The following is a 19,589-nucleotide window of genomic DNA, read 5'->3' on the forward strand; positions in this document are numbered from 1 at the left end:
TTTCTCATATTGCTTCTAATTACAGCCCTATCTGGGCATCCCCTCCAGGTGATTACCATTAGCATGGTCTAGAACTGTAATCTTCCACAGTTCTAGATTCCTTGGAAGCCTCCAAAAGTAGAGGGAGCTCCCTGCTACAGAGGTTTCCCTTGCCAGTAGACAATAAAGGCTGTGATGGGGTCATGATCATAGGAGCCAACTCCTAGGGGCCAATGACCCTTCACCCCCCAATAAAAAAAAATTATGCCCCCCCCCCAGTTGATGGGCATTGCCATTCAAATGGTGTGCATGCACCACATCATGTGATCAATTATGCAGGATGGGGCTTACCTGGGCCTTCCCAATATTTTATTCAAGTTGGCATCACTGGTCATGATGGACTGGGTAGGGCCTATTAGCTCATCTTGCTCTGAACCTCACAGAGTGGTGTGTGTGTGTGTACGTGTACTAGAGAGAGAGGGAGAATGGCCAGATATGGCCTAGGCAACATTGCAAGGTATTTATACAATTAACTTTTGCTGAAGTAGGGCCAATATGTTGAGATACAGCATACTGAGTTCAATAGAATTTATTTCCAATGAGTTGGGTTCTGAGAACTGTTAGTGGAAGAAAACATGTGGAAATGAATTTTCCCATCAACTCTTCCCCACTGCAACCTCCCAAAATGTTGTGGGATGGAGAATGGGGGGATCACTATGGGAGGGGAGAATTGGCCCAAAGTTGGATAAAGGCACCTTATGCAAATACAGCAGGGATTTATGTAACTCTGGGGCAACCAACATGGTGCCCTCCAGCTGTTGTGGGCCACAACTCCCATCAGCCTCAGTCAAGGTGGCTAATGGTCAGGGATGATGGGAGTTGTAGTTCATAATATCTGGAGGGCACCACATTGGCTACCCTTGGTCTAACCCAATGTGTTCATCATAATCAGGGTGTTAAAAATACCTAATATTATAACTTTTTGTCTTTGTCCTTTTCCATAGGGGAGTCCAGGTTCTTATGGATCATCAGGAATTCCAGGAAGCAAGGTAGCATATATTTATAAATAAAACATAAACAATGTCTATAATTTACTAATAAAATAAACCTAATTATAGCGTCCATATCCATAGCACACACACACCTTCCCTTATTTTGTAACATAAATCAGTGCTGGTGTATTTTAAAAACATTTTTTAAATGTTTGGAATTTCTTTTACCTGCTAAACCCCCACAATTTCAGACCTGTTTTTGAGAGTCTGCGTAATGGTGGTCGTTTGGCTCTGAGCTAGCAAACCTTGTCAACGAAACTTAACTTGAAGTGCATGAATTGTCACAGATTAACCAATTTGGGATAATGTCTTACACAGTTATCCCCATTAAGTCCCATTAATTACAGTGTAATCTATTTGCACGATAAGCGTTCTTAAGGGACAAACGAATATTGTTTATTTCAGGGTGAAACTGGAATGGCTGGATTTCCTGGAGAGGATGGGCTTCCAGGAATTAAGGTCAGGTCTCAAATGCAGAAGGTTCTTTATATATCTGTGTTTATACTGTATCAAGCTTACATGGAATTTATACCGTTCTGTAGCAGAGCAGAGGGGTTATTTTAATTCATTCCTTTACCTTTCACTATCACAGTTAATTGCTTCCCTTGGGCTTCTATAGGTACAATGTTGTTACATTGCAATAAACCTGAAAATTCTTACAGGGGGACCCAGGAGACAGTGGGCTGCCAGGTCCACCAGGACCTCGAGGAATACCACGCCCTGGAATAAAAGGTTTACCTAATATTAAACAATTCAATGCACATTTAATACAATTCATGGTAACATACAATTATGTTAACAACAACCACCACATTTTCCAATGATCTCCTACAGGTCTTCAAGGAGACCCTGGAGACCCTGGACCTCCTGGAGATGTGGGGGCAGATGGGTTGATGGGCCCTCCTGGTGCTTTTGGCAGGCAAGGGGAAGATGGAGCCAGTAAGAAACCTTTTTTTATGTTTAGGGTAAAAGAAAGTTCTATCACCATCTTTCACTTCTTTCCATAAAGGTTATGCTGACACATCCCAGGATAAAAATCGTCTGTAGCAGCCTTTTCATAGTTATGTCTGTGCATTTCTAAGCATTTAAGAGTTTATACAGAATTTTTTGTGATTTTTTTTAGATGTAGTGAGTTGGCAGGTTTTAAATAATCATATGAGCAGCAAATGTGTTAAAGCATCTTGATTGTTCAAGGTATTCGCTCAGGTTGAACATTTAGCCTTTATAAGGATTTCATTGCCTTAATAAGATTGTTGAAAAAAGGAGGGGTGGGCTAGGAATTGAACAAAGGTGTGGCAAATCGCTGCCCACTGTGCTTCCTCAGGTTTGTGTAGTTATTCCAGGTGGTAACACCCCCAGGTGGTCCATGTTAGACAACACCAGTGCTGCTCAGATATTCTAAGAAACCAAAACATAATAAGATCTTTAAATTGATTTTCTTTTTTTAGTTTCTTAATCATTCTAACACTGTTGGGTAAACTATGATGTTCAAATATATAAATATATATGTTCAAATATATAAAAGGATGTCATATAGAGGAGGGAGAAAGGTTGTTTTCTGCTGCTCCAGAGAAGCGGACACGGAGCAATGGATCCAAACTACAAGAAAGAAGATTCCACCTAAACATTAGGAAGAACTTCCTGACAGTAAGAGCTGTTCGACAGTGGAATTTGCTGCTAAGGAGTGTGGTGGAGTCTCCTTCTTTGGAGGTCTTTAAGCAGAGGTTTGACAACCATATGTCAGGAGTGCTCTGATGGTGTTTCCTGCTTGGCAGGGGGTTGGACTCGATGGCCCTTGTGGTCTCTTCCAACTCTATGATTCTATGATTCTATAATATGCAATCCTGCCAAAATTTGGTTAAAAACAGTTCCCTTTTGAAAGGCCCAATCCTGGCACCCAATCTTAGACAAAAACCTGCTCCTTGATCTTAGGAGCCATCCTGCAAAAATCTGTGATGACGTCTTCAGAGGTGTCCTGATCAGTGCAATTTGGAATGGCCATTTTGATTCAAAACAGTTTCCAAATATAGACAAAAATCCATTCCTCAATTTTAGGAACAATCATGCCAGATTTGGTGATGGCATCTTAAGAGGTGCCTGGATGCCAAGTAAACAAACAAACAACTTTCCAAAATATGTGGTGTAATTTATAATGCTGTATAGTAGATGTAGGTATGTTGATCAAAAGAATCACCTCAACAATTTGGAGCATGATCTTTCAAACAAAAGGCTTTCCTCAGTCCATTGGGGGGGGCAGTGTTTAGAGGCCATCTTTAAACAGATTGAAGCTTCTTCTTTTCTCCACTTTTTCTAAATAAAACAATTACTGAAAGGAGAACTCCATGTGACTGATGAATTGATAGAACTGTTAAAGATTACTCTTCAGCTACATTTATCTTTAAGTTTCCTACTGAATTTATAGTTTGCAGCTAGCTTTGAACATGGGGACATAAAGAATACGAACCTCTCTCTGCTTTTATGATAACTATGGATACAAATGCTACTAATAAGAGGACTTAACGCTTTGTTCACATATGCTGAACCTGCCAATGCTTTAAGACCATCTGGCAATACTTTTATTTCGGTTCCTTTGCTTGCTGAAGTTAGGCAGGCAGTAAATGGGAAATGAGCCTTTTTTCCGTTCCCAGTGAAATCCTATGCAAATCCAGTCAAAAATACATTCCATTTTGTTCAGTGGGGCATACTTCCAGGTAAGTGTATGTAGGATTGCATCCTGCACACATTTACCTGGGAGTTCACTGCTTTGAATTAAAGTTCAGTGGTAGAACATTTGTCTTTAATTCAGAAAGTCCCAGGTTCAATTCTTGGCGTTTCAAAGTACAGCTGACAGAGGCTTGCTAACTGAAACCCTGGTGAGTTGCATGCTGCCTCTGAATACTAGTTGCTAGAGAACATGAACAGCAGAGTGCAATTGCACTCATATTCTGCTTGTAGTCTTCCAGTAGAAATCTGATAGGCAGCTGTGGGAACAGAACCCAGGACTAGGTGGGCCTTTGGTCTAATGCAGTTTCTTGTTAAATCAGTGGGACAAAACTGCCATGTCTTAACTTGAGGGCCATTGATTTCAATGGGAACTTAAGGTCAACCCAGAATTCCTAGGGCAAGAAATACTCCGAGACGCAATGCCAACCTATTGTTTCCAGAGCATGTGCCAGTCTTGTAATCCAAACTGGTAAGACTGTTTTGTGCTGTTTTACAACTATTAAGAAAAAGAAAAGAATGAAACGCCAAAACCTGTGATTTGCAGCTCAGTTTTCTTGTGTGCTTTAGAACAAATAGTTTGAAGATAATTGCTACGGTTGCGGAAATCACTTGAACAGGAATTTGGAGATCAATTGAGCTTCCCTTTCAAGCCATGCCAGACTATCAGAAGGAAATATTAGTTTAAAACATAAGGAATCCATTATCCTGGATAACTGGGCCTTCAAATGTTGCTTGGCCACAACTCACATCAACCTTTGCCATTGACCACACTGGTTGGGGTTGATGCGAGTTGGAATCTAACAATATCTGGAGGCTCCACAGGTTTCCCATCCCTGTTCCCATCCCTAGAATATTCAGTGAGGTGTAGCTCAAATAATTTGAGTTTTAGAATGCCATACCCCAAATGCAGCTTCTCCCATAGATAGCTTCTCTATGACTTTTAGAAGACTCCATGACTTGTTCTTTCTTCTCCTCCTCCATAGGTATCCCTGGTCCCAAAGGTCTATTGGGAGTACAAGGGCCTCAGGGCTTTCGAGGTGACCCTGGTCTCCCTGCTATAGCTGACATGGCACTAGGAAGGCCTGGCTCTCCAGGGTTGCCAGGTTTTCCAGGAACACCAGGAAATCAGGGATTGCCTGGACCACCTGGTAAGATGAGCAAAATACTCTGAACATTGAACAAAAATATTTACACTTGAAGATTACACACACACACACACACACACACACACACACACACACTGGTACCTCGGTTTAAGAACGGCCCTGTTTACGAACGATTCGGTTCACGAGCTCCGCAAAACCGGAAGTAGTGTCCCAGTTTGTGAACTTTACCTCGCTCTAAGAACGCAATCCACCTAGGTTTAAGAACCTAGGTTTAAGAACCGTTTTGGTTTAAGAACGGACTTCCAGAATGGATTAAGTTCGTAAACCGAGGTACCACTGTGTGTGTGTGTGTGTGTGTGTGTGTGTGTGTGTGTAATACTATTATTGACTATAATTCCACTCATTTCTTTATAGCAGGGGTGGGCCAACTTTGACAGGTGGGCATGACAACTCTTGCCAGTTATGTAATCCCTTGCACAGGGTTCCCAAGTCCCCAACAACCAGATGATTGTTCGGTGCTTGGAAACTGCAGTGCAAGAGGCTTTGCCAGCCCTATGGTTGGCACTTTGGAAAGCATTGAGCATAGGGTTTGCAGAGTGTTCTTTCTCTTCCTCCCCATCATTTGAAGGGGAGCGGAGGGAGAAAAAACCTTGCATTTAAGTTCAGTTCTGCTCAGTCCTGGGAACAAACATGTACAGAATTGAGCCTTGTTCTCCCTCCGATAATCAGCTTAACATCATGAATGACAGGCATGTAATTGGCAGGGGGTTGACAAGTAGGTGGGGTTTGGGGGAAATGGCCTTGTGGACCAAACTGGTTTCCTACCCCTAATATTCAGCAATAGCAATTTACCAAGCACTAATAACAGTAATTATTCCAGATATGGGAGAACCAGGCTTATTGCCTTCACTATTTGTCTTCAAAATCTGGCTTCCATTTATCCAAGGTGGAGTAATACCAGGAAAGCACAAACACCAGCAAGGAAGGAGGCTTATGAGGAGGGGCAGAGGCAATGGTAGCAGTGCTGCACTCAGAGGATGGTGGTGTACAGGTGGCAGTGAGATCATGGTTGTTTCAGGTTGGTAGTGGTAGCCCAGCTAATATGTGTGCACCTGCAAAGCCACTGCTGGGCCAGAACTCCCCCAAAGTCCCTCTCTCACACCATCTTGGTGACCACAGTGCTGCTGCCAGGAAGACTTTGCAGCCTCTGACTCACTACCCTCATGAGTCACCTCTGGAAGAAGCTTTAAGAGGAAGGCACTTTACTGCTTTCCCCTTCCAGTATGGGCCTCCCCCCCCCCCCCGCATTGGTTGCACTGCAACAGAGCCTCAGCCGAGGAGAAAGCATCTGAGGGGAAGCTGAGGAAGAAAAGAGACAGGTGGAAAGAAGGGCTAAATACCCTCCTCCTTCTCGCTGCTTCTTTATTATCACTTTGAAGAAGTGAACTCTGAAGGTGGATTGTGGGAATAATATTTTTGTATGTTGCCCAATGATCTATCAACTGCATATGGAATGTGTGTGTGAGGGGGGAATATGTCTAAAGGAATCTTTATTTACTCCACTCAGTTCTGTATTGCAGAACTCTAGCTCTGCATAGCAAGTTAGTTCTACAGTTTCAGCAGGTGGCGCTGTGGGTTAACCCACAGAGCCTAGGGCGTGCCGATCAGAAGGTCGGCGGTTTGAATCCCCGCAACAGGGTGAGCTCCCATTGCTCGGTCCCTGCTCCTGCCAACCTAACAGTCCAAAAGCACTTCAAAGTGCAAGTAGATAAAGTACCGCTCCAGCGGGAAAGTAAACAGCGTTTCCGTGCGCTGCTCTGGTTTGCCAGAAGCGGCTTAGCCATGCTGGCCACATGACCTGGAAGCTGTACGCTAGCTCCCTCGGCCAATAAAGCGAGATGTGCGCCGCAACCCCAGAGTCGGCCACGACTGTACCTAATGGTCAGGGGTCCCTTTACCTTTACCTTTTTAGCTCTGCGTAGCAAGTTAGTTCTACAGTTTCAGCAACAATCGTTTGAAAACAGTAACATGATTATGTACTATATAATGTAGAATTGTGTGAGGAGGATAATAATAATAATAATAATTTAGTGTTCCAAACTTGAGGAGAAATGGAGAAGAGGATGGATGGGTGAACATATATATCCTATTAAGTAGGAAGTGGGAATCACATTGGCAGTCAAACAGGCTTCTGCTGATGTAACCATCTGGTTCTGTAGCTGTCTAACATGTCAGCTCTAAGAACAAGGCCAGGCTGTTTGTTTATTTATTTTTAAAAGAACAGAGGCAAATATAACCAATTAAAACAATAAAACATATCTTTTTTAAAATTTCAAGGTGTGGCTTGTACTGGGAGAGGGTCTCCTGGGCCACCAGGAGCTAAAGGCCAGAAGGGATCAGCTGGAGAAAGAGGTGCAAAAGGAGACAAAGGCAAGTACCTGCACCCCCCACAGAGCAAATGCCTCATCTCAATCAAATCATGCAATTTAACCATGACTGTCCTTGAGATAAAAACACAAGTCATAATCGCTTTGTGAACTTGCATTATTTGTCTGGTCCAAAGCCCTGCTTCCTTTGTGCCTATACAGGGAGTGCAAGTAGCTGCTTATGTGGTGCTGGTCCTTGTGGTGCACCTGGAACACGAGGTCCGCCAGGTGTCCCTGGAAGAAAAGGAGAAGTAGGGGTACCTGGAAAATATGGAGGAACAGGTGATCCAGGCTTACCTGGTGCAGTAGGGCCACCAGGTTCCCCCGTGAGTAACTTACAGTCAATATTTTATATTCTGGCATCCACAGAGCAGATTGATCTTTCCTTATGTTGTACATTTCTTTCCTTATTTCTGAGGACTCGGCTTTATTTTGTCACATTTTGATGCTAATGTTCAGGTGGATCACACAACGTATACTTAAAACTGTGGGATTTGCTACTTCAAGGTGTGGTGATGACCATCAGTGCAGATGGCTTTAAAGGGGGGTTCATGGAGGATAAGACCCCAAACCCAACTTCGTCCGCTAGTGCACCCAGATAACCATTGTTGTAACTTTAAAAAGAGAGCATCACACTCCCATCTTGCTCATCTAATAGATGTTTACTTGATGTCGGATCTCAGCTATTATTTCAATTGACTATAACTTTTTTTATTTTAACGCTTGTAAGGGAATACCAGGTCCATTTGGGTTGACTGGTGAAAAAGGTGATAAGGGTGACCCAGCTAGAATAAGAATAAAAGGTAACTATACAACGTACTAAACCCATGAGATGTTTTTTCTTTAAACTTGGGGACTGCTTCCAATGGTATATCCAAATTTTGTATTGCGTGGTGTCTGTGGTGTAGAAGCTTCGCACAAAAGAGCCAACGAATTGCCCTGGGAGTATTAAATAGTAGCCATCTGTCTGAAGTTCTTTCTCCAAAGTTATAGTCTGTAAGTGCCATAATTAGAGTATGTCTTCCACTTCCTCATTTTTGTGATCTATCAATGCAATGAGCTTAGTGCAGTCTGTTCCTTATTCCATGTCCCTCCACTGATCAGCACTCTGCTTTTTATGTCATTGTAAAAAATGCACTACCTAGTTAAAGTGGTACCAACTGTCCTAAGATTCTTGTTTAAATTGTGTCAAGCATCTCCCATAGCACCATCTTTCTGTTTTTCTGCTCATCCTAATTCACTATGAACCACTTTTCATTTGAAATGTTCACATTCATCCACTTATTCAACTTATTGCAAGATTTTTAGGGTTGTTCTTTAAAAAAAAAAAGACTGAATTTGCACACATTCATCATAGACACCTCAGAAATTTCTTTGGCTAATGCATTCCACAGAAGAGAAGGAGAAGGTTTCTGACCTAATATAATTAATGGAGAAGCTAATTTTTTTCTCCTCTCTGATTCCTTCTGCATAAAATCCTGTATAAATACCAAAACTTAATCTTGGCATTCATTGTTTTAAGACAGAACTTTTAATATTCTGAACATTAATTAGTAAAAAAGATGCATTTTATCCAAATGCAAAATAGTGTCCTGTAACTTTTTGTAAAGCTGCTTTCCTATTGGTTTGCCCAGTTTTCTAGCAGTTTGGGGGCATTTCCTAAAACATTCAGGCAACATACATACATATATATATATTGCATACTGACTGTAATGAGAGCCAGTGTGGTGTAGTGGTTAAGAGCGGTAGTCTCGTAATCTGGGGAACCGGGTTCGCGTCTCCGCTCCTCCACATGCAGCTGCTGGGTGATCTTGGGCCAGTCACACTTCTTTGAAGTCTCTCAGCCCCACTCACCCCACAGAGTGTTTGTTGTGGGGGAGGAAGGGAAAGGAGAATGTTAGCTGCTTTGAGACTCCTTAAAGGGAGTGAAAGACGGGATATCAAATCCAAACTCTTCTTCTTCTTCTGTAATATTTCCACAATTTAAAGGGATAAAAGGACAAAGAGGTCTTCAGGGGGAGCCTGGATTTCCTGGAAGAAATGGTATTGCTGGCAGGAATGGAGAACTAGGACTACCTGGTGAAAAGGGCTTTAAGGTATACCTGATTGTTTTGACAGTTGTTTCCCCCTTCATTGTAACAATGAGGAAGTAAACTAACCAGGAGTTGTCTCTCTGTGTGAAAGGGCTGAGAGTTCTGTGCACTTCTTATAATCAAAGCCAGCTCCTAAGCTCAGAACATGCTCAGTGGCACCCTGTTCTTTAATTCTAACAGTATGCCTTTTGCACCTGGATGTGGTTGTTAGATTATGGGGTTCTAGTGCAAAGCCTCCAATAGAGATACAACAAGAATAAAACCAACAATAAGGACATGCCCAGCCCAGAAATAAAACATTGCTTTAACAAGTCCATCATTCAAAAGGAAATATTACTCATGAGTAAGCTGATGTGAACAAGTGAATCTCAAGGCCCTTTTGGAAAACCTGGTGAATTTAAGGGGATCAGCTGGAAGTGAGTTCAAATATATGAATTGTGCATTTGTATTCATTGTTTACAGGGGCTTGATGGAAGAGCTTTACCAGGTGATAAGGGATTTCCTGGTTCCCCTGGACTTCCTGGCTCAAAAGGGCCAATAGGACCAACAGGTTTTGGAATTCAGGGTCCTCAAGGTGTCCGGGGTCTGCCTGGAAGTCCAGGAAGCCCGGGTATTAGAGGACCACCTGGCCCAAAAGGTGAAAAAGGTAATGTATGTATTTTACACTGAAAAGAGAATACTCTGTTGGTTCAGTTGTTTGAGAGGTTGGGTCAAACCAATTGATGGTTGCTTTTCTTCTAGGTGCAACTCTTCCTTACGCAGCAGCATACCCTGGGAATCCAGGTGCACCTGGTTTTAAAGGTATATCAGGTATGACTACAAAAGTGAAATAAGGTGCTATTCTTTCCACGGAAGCTGTTAATGTCTTCAAGTTATTCAGAATTAAACAGACTTCTGTGATTTAAAACTTACAATAATGAGGTGTAGGGTAAGAATTCTCAAGATTGGAGAAGAAACACAAATGCGAGGTTATCATAAATGATAGCTTAAAATTAAAAGCAGGGCTAGAACCTCCCTATGCAAAAAACACCTTTTGTTTTTCACTGGTGGTGAACTTGCTGGAAAAATAAAGTTTGGTATGCTCCTCTTATATGTTTATATCATTTAGATACTCTCCGGGTGGTACTCCAAGGGAAATCTCTAATATGAGCCTCAGAAGCATTTTGCCATGGGTTTTGGAGCACAACTATGATTATAAGGGGTCAAATCTGTCTCCGTATTTCATTTGTTTGGTAAAAGCCAAAGAAATGGACTAAGTGGTAGTTCTTTACAAGTATTATTGTCTTTGGCCAGCTCCTGGATAGTCAGAAAACATGGAGAACTTACTGACTTTCCATTGCAATTGCTTTAGGATAACTCTTCATCCTGCCAGTTGAATTTCTTGGAACTTCATATCTCTTAATGTTATCACTTAATATTAATTATTATTTAATGTTGAATTAGAGTTGCTCAGGCTGGTGTCTTTTTTTAATGGAGACTTGAATGGCAGAAAATACACATTGCCAGACAAGGTATGTGTATGCATGATGAGGTAGCGTGAACATGAAACCTATCAGTCATAAGAATGCATTGATCTTGCCTGAAATGTTTTTAAAATTCAACCCCTATATTTATAAAATGGATCTAGCTAGGTTTGTTCCACAGAAGGTTTGAAAGCATCGAACTAAGCTGTGCACAATCTGTCTATTCAGGTCCGAAAGGATTGAGAGGGCAGCCTGGGCGAGCTGGTCCCAATGGTTTTGATGGCTTCAAAGGTCAACAGGGCAGACCAGGAATACCAGGCAATCCTGGTCCAGAAGGTAAGTGAAAGAAGGGCAGGGTGTATTCATTTGTTGAGTATGGGTATGGAGTGATTTTAATATATATTCTGTTTTCTTCTTCTGAACCTCATGCTTACTGTGCAACTGAAGCACCTGAATGTTGTCAGGTCATTTAAATAAAGTCAGTTTTAGAAAAGAATTGTAGCTCACATGCTTTTTCTCCAGTCCTTTGCTCCCATTAGATCTTGTTTCCCACAAGATGTAGTGATGGCCACCAACCTGAATGACTTTAAGGAGGAATAAATAAATTCATGGAGAACTATTGGTGGCTACTACCCATGATGGCTATGTTCTGCCTCCACTGTTTGAGGCAGTATGTTTCTGAATACCAGCTGCTGATAACAAGCTGGAAAAAGAGATTCAGGTTCCATATGTGGGGTTCTCGTGGGCATCTGGTTGGACACTCCAATCCTGAAGACAGGATGCTAAACTAGATGGGTCTTTGGCATAATTCGGCAAGGCTCTTCTTATGTTTGTTGCAACCAGTCAGGAAGCAGATCTTAATCCTCTGCCTGAGGCTCTGAAGAGCTGGTTTGAGACACATTTCCCAGTAGTGATTCAGGTCCCAGACTGCTATAGCCTAAAATATCTCATCAGGTTAGAAACTTGCACCAAATAAAGAGGTAGATTAATCCAGGGTAGCAAATGTAGTACCCGCCTCTGCAATATGCTGTTGGATCAGAACTCCCATTAGCTCCAGCACAGCATATGGTCTGGGATGGTAAGATCAGATATCCCTGGATTAATGTTATCCCAAAAACTGACAATCTCCACTTTCTCTCAGTTAAATTGCTTTGAGTGTTTGCAATACTTAAGAATGAATTCACAGGGATAAGGTGAACACACAGAGGACAGATCTAACAGCCATGATGGATAAATTCAATCTCCAGGTTCACAGGTGGTTGAGTTGGTATCCATCTGTCTTGGTGGACAATGGAGGAGTGTGCCTTTGGTAGTGAAGTCAAACTGTTGGAAGGTTGCAGCATCTGCTGTGGCTGTAGATACTGATACGGGAAAGACATGTTTTGTTGCAGCTGGGGCAGATGAAGACCATGCCCCATGGCATTTCTTCTCTTGGTACTCTTCCCAGTGGTCGTTCCTCCTCTGGGCACTGCTATGAATGCACAACCTAACTGCCTGACTCCAGGTCATACATTCACAGACAGTATGCCACTGATATCAGTTCCTGGGTGCAAACAATGAGGAGGAGCTACTGTCTTCATGTCTAATTATGACCTCCCCATAAGTGTCTGATTAGCCACTGATTGGGAAACAAGCTGCTGCACTTTATGGATCTAGGAAAGCTCTCTTTACATTATTTCACAAATGATATCATTACAAGTTGAAATTAAACAAATTAAGCAAATGATCCTATGCCATCTAGATTTCATTATTCTCTAGGTTTCAGGGGTGAGACTGGTGATCAAGGTGCACAAGGTGAAAGTGGTCCAAGGCTGGATGGAGCTCCAGGGTTGCCAGGTCCTCCTGGTCTTGAAGGTCCAAAAGGCATTTTAGGTGACAACAGTTATGGTCCTCCAGGAATTCCAGGCAACAGAGGTCTTCCCGGTTTACGAGGCCTGCAAGGCTTAAGAGGTGAACCAGGTTTTGCTGGCCTTCAAGGTATGATGCATATTTGTGCATGATTTATCTTATTTTTTTGGATTTGTTACTGATAATTGACCGACTATAAGCTACTTCTCCCAAAAAATATGTTTCTGGAGGGGGAAAATAAAAATAGCTCAATAAATAATGTCTGATCCGACTGCACCGGCTACCGTACCCAATTTAAAGTGCTGGTTTTGACTTATTGCGGTCCTGAGCCAATTAAGGCTATATCTCAAGGACTGCCTCTTTCTATGTGAACCTACCCAGACCCTGATATCATATTCTAAGGCCCTTCTTCATGTGTCCCCTTCACAAGAGGTTTAGAGGGTGGCAACAGGAGAATGGACCTTTTCTGTGGTGGCTCCCCATTTGTGGAATGCTCTCCTGAGGAAGGTTTGCCAGGCGCCTTCATTATACACCTTTAGACACCAGGCAAAAAAAGTTCCTCTTTAACCAGTCCTTTAGCTAATTAACATCCAATGCCTTTTTAAAATGTGTTGGGAGGGGGCTATTGGGTTACTTTTGCTTTTATTTTGTGTATTTCATGTTTTTTATTGTAATTTTATCTTGTGAACTGCCCTGAGACCTGCGGATATAAGGTGGTATATACCGTATTTTTTGCTCTATAAGACTCACTTTTTCCCTCCTAAAAAGTAGTAGGAAATGTGTGTGCGTCTTATGGAGCAAATGCAGGCTGCACAGCTATCACAGAAGCCAGAACAGCAAGAGGAATTGCTGCTTTCACTGCGCAGCGGTCCCTCTTGCTGTTCTGGCTTCTGAGAATCAGAATATTTTTTTTTTTGTTTTCCTCCTCCAAAAACTAGGTGCGTCTTGTAGTCTGGTGTGTCTCATAGAGTGAAAAATACGGTAAATTTAATAAATAATAATAATAATTCTAATGTAAGAGGTTGAAGGACACACACAATCTGGATATGTTTGGGAAACCCTAGTTGAAAATAAGAATGAGAGTAAGAGAAAAGGAAAAGTGAGGGGTTGTATAGTGGGGAGATCTCAGAAGCATAGCAACTCACAAAAAACAGTCCAGATAGCTTCACATATTTACAGTTTGTCTCTTTTACTTATTCTTGACTCGGGTCAACGGAGAATTCTACCATTTCCCATGTGGTAGAAATGATCACTAATTGGGCATTTCCAAATCATGTGAATTAGTTAATCTGATCTCTGGTAAATTCCATCTCCAACTGTGGATTGATGAAGATTGGGGCGACATCATCACTCTAAAAGGAGCACAGTATGTCCTAAATATCAATTTCTGCTGGGCATTGTATGTGTCAAACAGTGCCATCAAGATTTGAGAGAAATGCGACTTTCACTTACTCAGCTTCAGAAGTTCTATTCAGATTTGCTTTATGCATACCTGCTCTTTTGATCAGGTTGATCATTTTGTGGCAAGCCTTAGAATGCTCTCAGCATTGCCATCACCTTGTGAGGTTTCTGGGATTGGGGTTGGGGGTTGCAGTACAAACTGGAAGGGCAGGTGATATTGTGAAGCCAGCCTGCCCCGATATTGTTCACTTTGCCTGTGTGCAGCAGAGGGGAGTGAAAATGTCCCTTTTAAGCTCATGAAAGCAAAGGACAACATCCTGTGAATATAAATATATTTCCCCAGGTCCCGTCTTTCCATGCAGCAACGTGAAGTGATTGCTTTGGATAGCAACTCCCAGCAGGGATGTCATTTTACTATCTTCAGTATTATTTCTGTATGGAATGTGAGGAGCATAAGCTCCAGTCTCATGCAAAGGGCATCTTTTCTTTCTGTTTCATGCTGCAGAATTGAAAATGTGTAACGCTAGATCTTCCAAAATGAACATATTGAATGAGCTGAAATGAGTCAAAGACACTGTTATGATGGCTTAGTGTGAACGCAGGGGCTCTCAGAGAAAATATGCTAACCACTGTGCTCCTCCCTAGTTGTTCTGCTGCTGAACAGCACTTTGATAAGCCATGCCTTGGCTTGGCGTGTTCATCCAAATTTGAGCTTGTGGCTTATCCATGAGCCCTGTTTCAGCGGATATGCCAAGCCAAACTATGGTTTGGGTCAGTGTGGCCCAGCAGTAAAACAATTGGGGAGGAGTAAAGCAGCTGGGATCTTTTCTCCAGAGGTTTGGCTTAGCATGAAGTGCAAACCAGGCCCAATTGTTTCAAACTAAATTATTTCGATTTGGGGGGCTTCATAAATGAATTATCCTTGCAGGACAGCCTGGCATCCCAGGATTTCCAGGAGCAAAAGGTATCAGAGGTAGAAAAGGTGACATAGGAGTCCCAGGAGGCCCTGGGTCACCTGGTCTGCCATGTGACAAAGGCTTGCAGGGGCTGCCAGGACCTCCAGGCTCTTTTGGACCACCAGGCTTTCCAGGTAAGCGCATCATTATCCTTGTAAATATTCCGGTGGGAGTCTAAAGCATACAGGTTGACCCAGGTATTTGATGGCTGAAATATATTAGTGGTTAGCAACCTTGAAATCTTTGGGTGCTTTCCAAAAAATTACTTGTTAATGCAATTGTTTCCACTTGTAGACTGGCATGGTATACATGTGTATTGGTTAAAATAGGTGTGGCATCTCACTTTAAAAAATAAATAAATGTGGCACCATTTATGTACATGACACTACAAAGATCAGATATGACAAAGATCAACTGTCTAACAATGTAAAATTGACACAAATAGGAAATGAGAGAGGCAGGCCAAAGCAGCTGTGGGGGGGAATGGATGTGTGCATAGGCAGGGCATATGGAAGGGGAGCAGTGGAGGAGAAACCCAGGTTGTACAAGCTGAACACCTGACATTTCAATTCTTGCTGTAAACAATTTGATTTCTCCATCTTGTTTGCTCTCCTCCCCATGTACCATGGCTTTAAGAATTCAGCAGAGCAATTCCAAGGAGTCTGTAGAGCTATGGTTTTAACTTTTATCAACATTTTAATTTTTATTTGGAATATTATTTTGATACTGTTGTTTTGGTTAATTGCATTTTATATGTGCTTTTAGGATTTTAAGTTTTGTAAAGAAGTTTGAGACTTTAAAATATTTTTTTTTTATTCTATAAAAATACAGTGGTGCCCCGCAAGACGAATGCCTCGGAAGACGAAAAACTCGCAAGACGAAAGAGTTTTTCGTTTTCTGAGCTGCTTTGCAAGACGGATTTCCCTATGGGCTTGCTTCGCAAGACGAAACGTCTTGCGCCTTTTTTTTTTAAAACCGCCAGTGCATTCCTATGGGAAACCACCAATACACATTGGTGCTTCGCAAGACGAAAAAACTCGTAGAACGAAAAAACTCGCAGAACGAATTAATTTCGTCTTGCGGGGCACCACTGTACTGTAGTTGTTAAGGACGTGTTTTTGCATTTGGTGCATCTCTCCCTCCGTGCTCCTCCTAGGTTTACAAGGCTTCAAGGGTCCTAAAGGTGATATGGGTGCACCAGGCCCAGCTGGAATGAAAGGCATGCCTGGGTTTCCTGGAGTACAAGGGCCACCTGGCCTCCCAGGCTTAAGAGGAAAACCAGGACTTCCAGGGGAAAATGGATTGCCAGGCCGCCCAGGGCAAAAAGGTACATGGATTCTAAATGAAGTGGTCTTTGTTTCAGATGTAGCACTTCACAGTTCATATATACAAACAGTATTTCTGCCCATCACCTCTCCTTTCTTTGGTCTTCAAAAGCTAGGAGATGGGCCATTTGGGATTTGCAGAGTCATGACCAAATAAGGATACACTGTACTGGGCCCCAGAGATCCAGCCCCCAGCCCTTACTGCAGTCCCATTACCATGAAGAGAAAACAGATGCTCCGTTGAGAATGTTTATGGAAATTTATTTCCCAACATGTGCCCACTGTTTAGATCTTGTGCGATTTGCTGGAGCCAATCAGGACCAATGTTAAGAGCAGAACAACATTCTGAAGAGTGAATTGCTAGCCCATGGCCTTCTCTAGAACAGAAAAAGTGTTTTGTGCAGTTAAAGTAGGGCTCCCACATGTGACATTATTAACCCAGCAATCCAGTCTTTTAAGTACACTAGAATCTGCATTTTTCTTTCTGAAGGGAGCCAAGGATCCCAAGGCATGCAGGGTTTCCCAGGACTCCCAGGAAGTGAAGGAGAAATGGGAACACCTGGTATGAAAGGTGAAGAAGGACAAGCAGGTCCGCGTGGCCCTCCAGGAGAATGTGGGTCTATGGGATTAAAGGGTATGTAGAGTGATCTCTGTAACTTGTTTCCTGAATTACTTTGGCATGTAGTGTGTTCCTTTTCTCCTAGCCAGATAAAGATTTTCTTAAGTTGGTAATAGGGCCATAGGAAGTTGCCCTTATACCGAGTTAGGCCACTGAGCCATCTAGCCCAGTAGTGTCCACAACAGTGTTGGCATACGTCTATCTCGAGAGACAAATGGAGTGTGCCTCTGGGGGTGAAGTTAAACTGCTGCATTAGCAGCACCAAAGTGACCTCGCTGGAGTGCCAAATTTACTCCCAAAGTTAAAACACAAATCTTAAAAACTGTGAGACCATACTATACCAGTTATTTCAAAGGCCTGGGAGAATAGAAAGGTTTTCACCTGCTGCCAAAAAGACCATAAAAATGGTTCCAGTAAATCTTCCCTCAGAACTTGCTCCCCGCCATAGAGTTTTGTTAAAGCTATGGTTTGTCGTCTTGTGATTTCCTAAGCAGAAACAAGGAAGAGGGGTCATCTGAATACTACAGTTCCCGTCCTCTAAGCACCAAGCAAATGTTTAATATGTGGTACCTGCCCAGAGCAGCAAATATTTAGGCCACAATTAGGAATCCCAGTAGTAGGACTGGTGGGTGGGTGGGCAGCTATGCTGTCCTGAGCAAATCTCTGCCTACATTCAGTACATTCTACCTCTTTAAGGTGAAAGAGGACCTCCAGGAGAGGATGGCCGCGTTTTCATATTGAAAGAGAAAGGACAAAAGGGGGAGCCAGGCTTTCCTGGTGATAAAGGCATCCCAGGAACACAGGGTAAGCAGACTGCTTGTTTTCAGGTTACACAGAAACCAATAACTGTAACATTAAGTCCAGACCCTAGCTGACATCTTCTATATGCTATCTAATTTTTGGAAGGCACTAATACATCTGCAGCTGTTGTTGTAGAAAGTTATTCACTAGTACACATCTGCTGAAATTAAAAGGTGAATCAGACTGTTGTTTCCTTAGTCAGTTAGCAACGAACTGGCCAGTTGATAACTAGCAACTGCTCATGAGCTGTTGCTTTATCATATGAACCCAGCAGTGTGCATTTACTGATAGGCACTATGCTGTCAATTAGGCTCCGCCTTCATCATTCATGTTCAGTGACTGCAGTTACACAGGATAAAGAACACAGTAAGCTGCTTCACACTGAGTCAGACCACTGGTCCATCTAGCTCGGTATTGACTACAAGGATTGGTAGCAGCACCCCAGAGTTCCCGACAGGGTGTCTTTCCCAGTCCTACCTAGAGATGTTGGAGACTGAACCTGAAACCTTTTGCAGGCAAAGCGGATGCTCTACCCCTGAGCTTACAGCCCTATTCAGTGATTACAGTATAGACTAATCAATATAAACTCACATTACACGTGTAAAACCTTAATTGGTCTTAGGTATTTACTACACAGGGAAGCGGGTGGCACTGTGGTCTAAACCAGAGCCTAGGGCTTGCTGAACAGAAAGTCAGTGGTTTGAATCCCCATGACGGGATGAGCTCCTGTTGCTCTGTCCCAGCTCCTGCCCACCTAGCAGTTCGAAAGCACGTCAAGTGCAAGTAGATAAATAGGTACCGCTCTGGCAGGAAGGTAAACGGCGTTTCCATGCGCTGCTCTGGTTTGCTAGAAGCAGCTTTGCCATGCTGGCCACATGACCCGGAAGCTGTTTGCGGACAAACACCAGCTCCCTCGGCCAGTAAAGTGAGATGAGTGCCGCAACCCCAGAGTCGTCCGTGACTGGACCTAACGGTCAGGGGTCCCTTTACCTTTTACACATCGCTTTCATATGACCTCGGTATGAGACCAGTTCAGCAAAAAGCGAAACCTCTCCTCCTAAGGTTTTCTTAAGTTTTTAAAGTTACTTTCTAGATCTTACCAGTGTTTTTCTTCTGGAAAAAAAAGATGCTGGTACTGCGTACCTTTGAGCACCCACAGAAAAAACCACTGGCTCTTATTACTGTGTTGTATCTACGTATCACACAGCAAAATTGTTCTGATGAACAATATGCTAGATTCCTTTTTTAATTTCTGGTTCTGTAGTTTTTCTGATTTGTTTTGAGGGGGGCAGGGTTGCATTCCCTTCTGTGACTAGAAAACGTAACAACTTACAACAAGCTCTTGAAATAATTTCAGGTGATAAAGGCAACACTGGACTCAGAGGAATCCCAGGATCGCCAGGCAGAAGTGCACTTCCAGGTACTCGAAAAGGCGAACCTGGCGATGCTGGACAGGCTGGTTTTCAAGGGCCTCCCGGTCTCCCAGGACCCACAGGACTGAGAGGAATCACTGGCTTTCAAGGACCACAAGGTGACCAGGTAGGGTGAGAATATTGTCACAGCGTTTGAAAGTCTAATGCTGTATTTAGCCATTTATCTGAGGGACCCTTGAGGAAAGCCTAGGAGGGGGTCAGTGTGCAGCATAGTACTGGCACCCAGTTGTGGCACACATTCTCCTGGTGTCAATGTCTCCAGTTTGAAGTGGGAACTGAATACTTGTATTTTCTGTCAGGCTGTATTGCGTGTTTTGCTGTTCGCCATTTTACATTTTTATTGTTGTAGTCTGCCCTTGGGTC

General features: G+C 42.8%; 1 protein-coding gene across 7 annotated transcripts in view; it reads left to right on the forward strand.

Moving 5' to 3' along the window:
• Window positions 1–19,589, forward strand: part of COL4A4 (collagen type IV alpha 4 chain) — a 72,573-nt gene that overhangs the window by 33,741 nt on the left and 19,243 nt on the right. For 5 of the 7 annotated variants that reach the window (XR_014511854.1, XM_083442562.1, XM_083442557.1 and 2 more), the window contains 18 exons: window positions 984–1,028; window positions 1,437–1,490; window positions 1,694–1,763; window positions 1,866–1,970; window positions 4,739–4,903; window positions 7,199–7,295; window positions 7,454–7,613; window positions 8,018–8,090; window positions 9,277–9,383; window positions 9,843–10,026; window positions 10,122–10,190; window positions 11,072–11,179; window positions 12,602–12,820; window positions 15,021–15,182; window positions 16,205–16,375; window positions 16,864–17,007; window positions 17,689–17,796; window positions 19,151–19,332. Coding sequence is in view for 6 of the 7 variants with exons in the window: in XM_083442562.1 (XP_083298688.1) it covers window positions 984–1,028; window positions 1,437–1,490; window positions 1,694–1,763; window positions 1,866–1,970; window positions 4,739–4,903; window positions 7,199–7,295; window positions 7,454–7,613; window positions 8,018–8,090; window positions 9,277–9,383; window positions 9,843–10,026; window positions 10,122–10,190; window positions 11,072–11,179; window positions 12,602–12,820; window positions 15,021–15,182; window positions 16,205–16,375; window positions 16,864–17,007; window positions 17,689–17,796; window positions 19,151–19,332 (2,223 nt within the window). In the remaining variant the exon portion in view is untranslated. Of the gene's footprint in view, window positions 1–983; window positions 1,029–1,436; window positions 1,491–1,693; window positions 1,764–1,865; window positions 1,971–4,738; window positions 4,904–7,198; window positions 7,296–7,449; window positions 7,614–8,017; window positions 8,091–9,276; window positions 9,384–9,842; window positions 10,027–10,121; window positions 10,191–11,071; window positions 11,180–12,601; window positions 12,821–15,020; window positions 15,183–16,204; window positions 16,376–16,863; window positions 17,008–17,688; window positions 17,797–19,150; window positions 19,333–19,589 lie in introns of all 7 variants that reach the window. The other 2 variants (XM_083442558.1, XM_083442560.1) reach the window with 1 other exon arrangement.

Source organism: Podarcis tiliguerta, assembly GCF_965153285.1.
Source record: "Podarcis tiliguerta genome assembly, chromosome: 5".
NCBI lineage: Eukaryota > Metazoa > Chordata > Lepidosauria > Squamata > Lacertidae > Podarcis > Podarcis tiliguerta.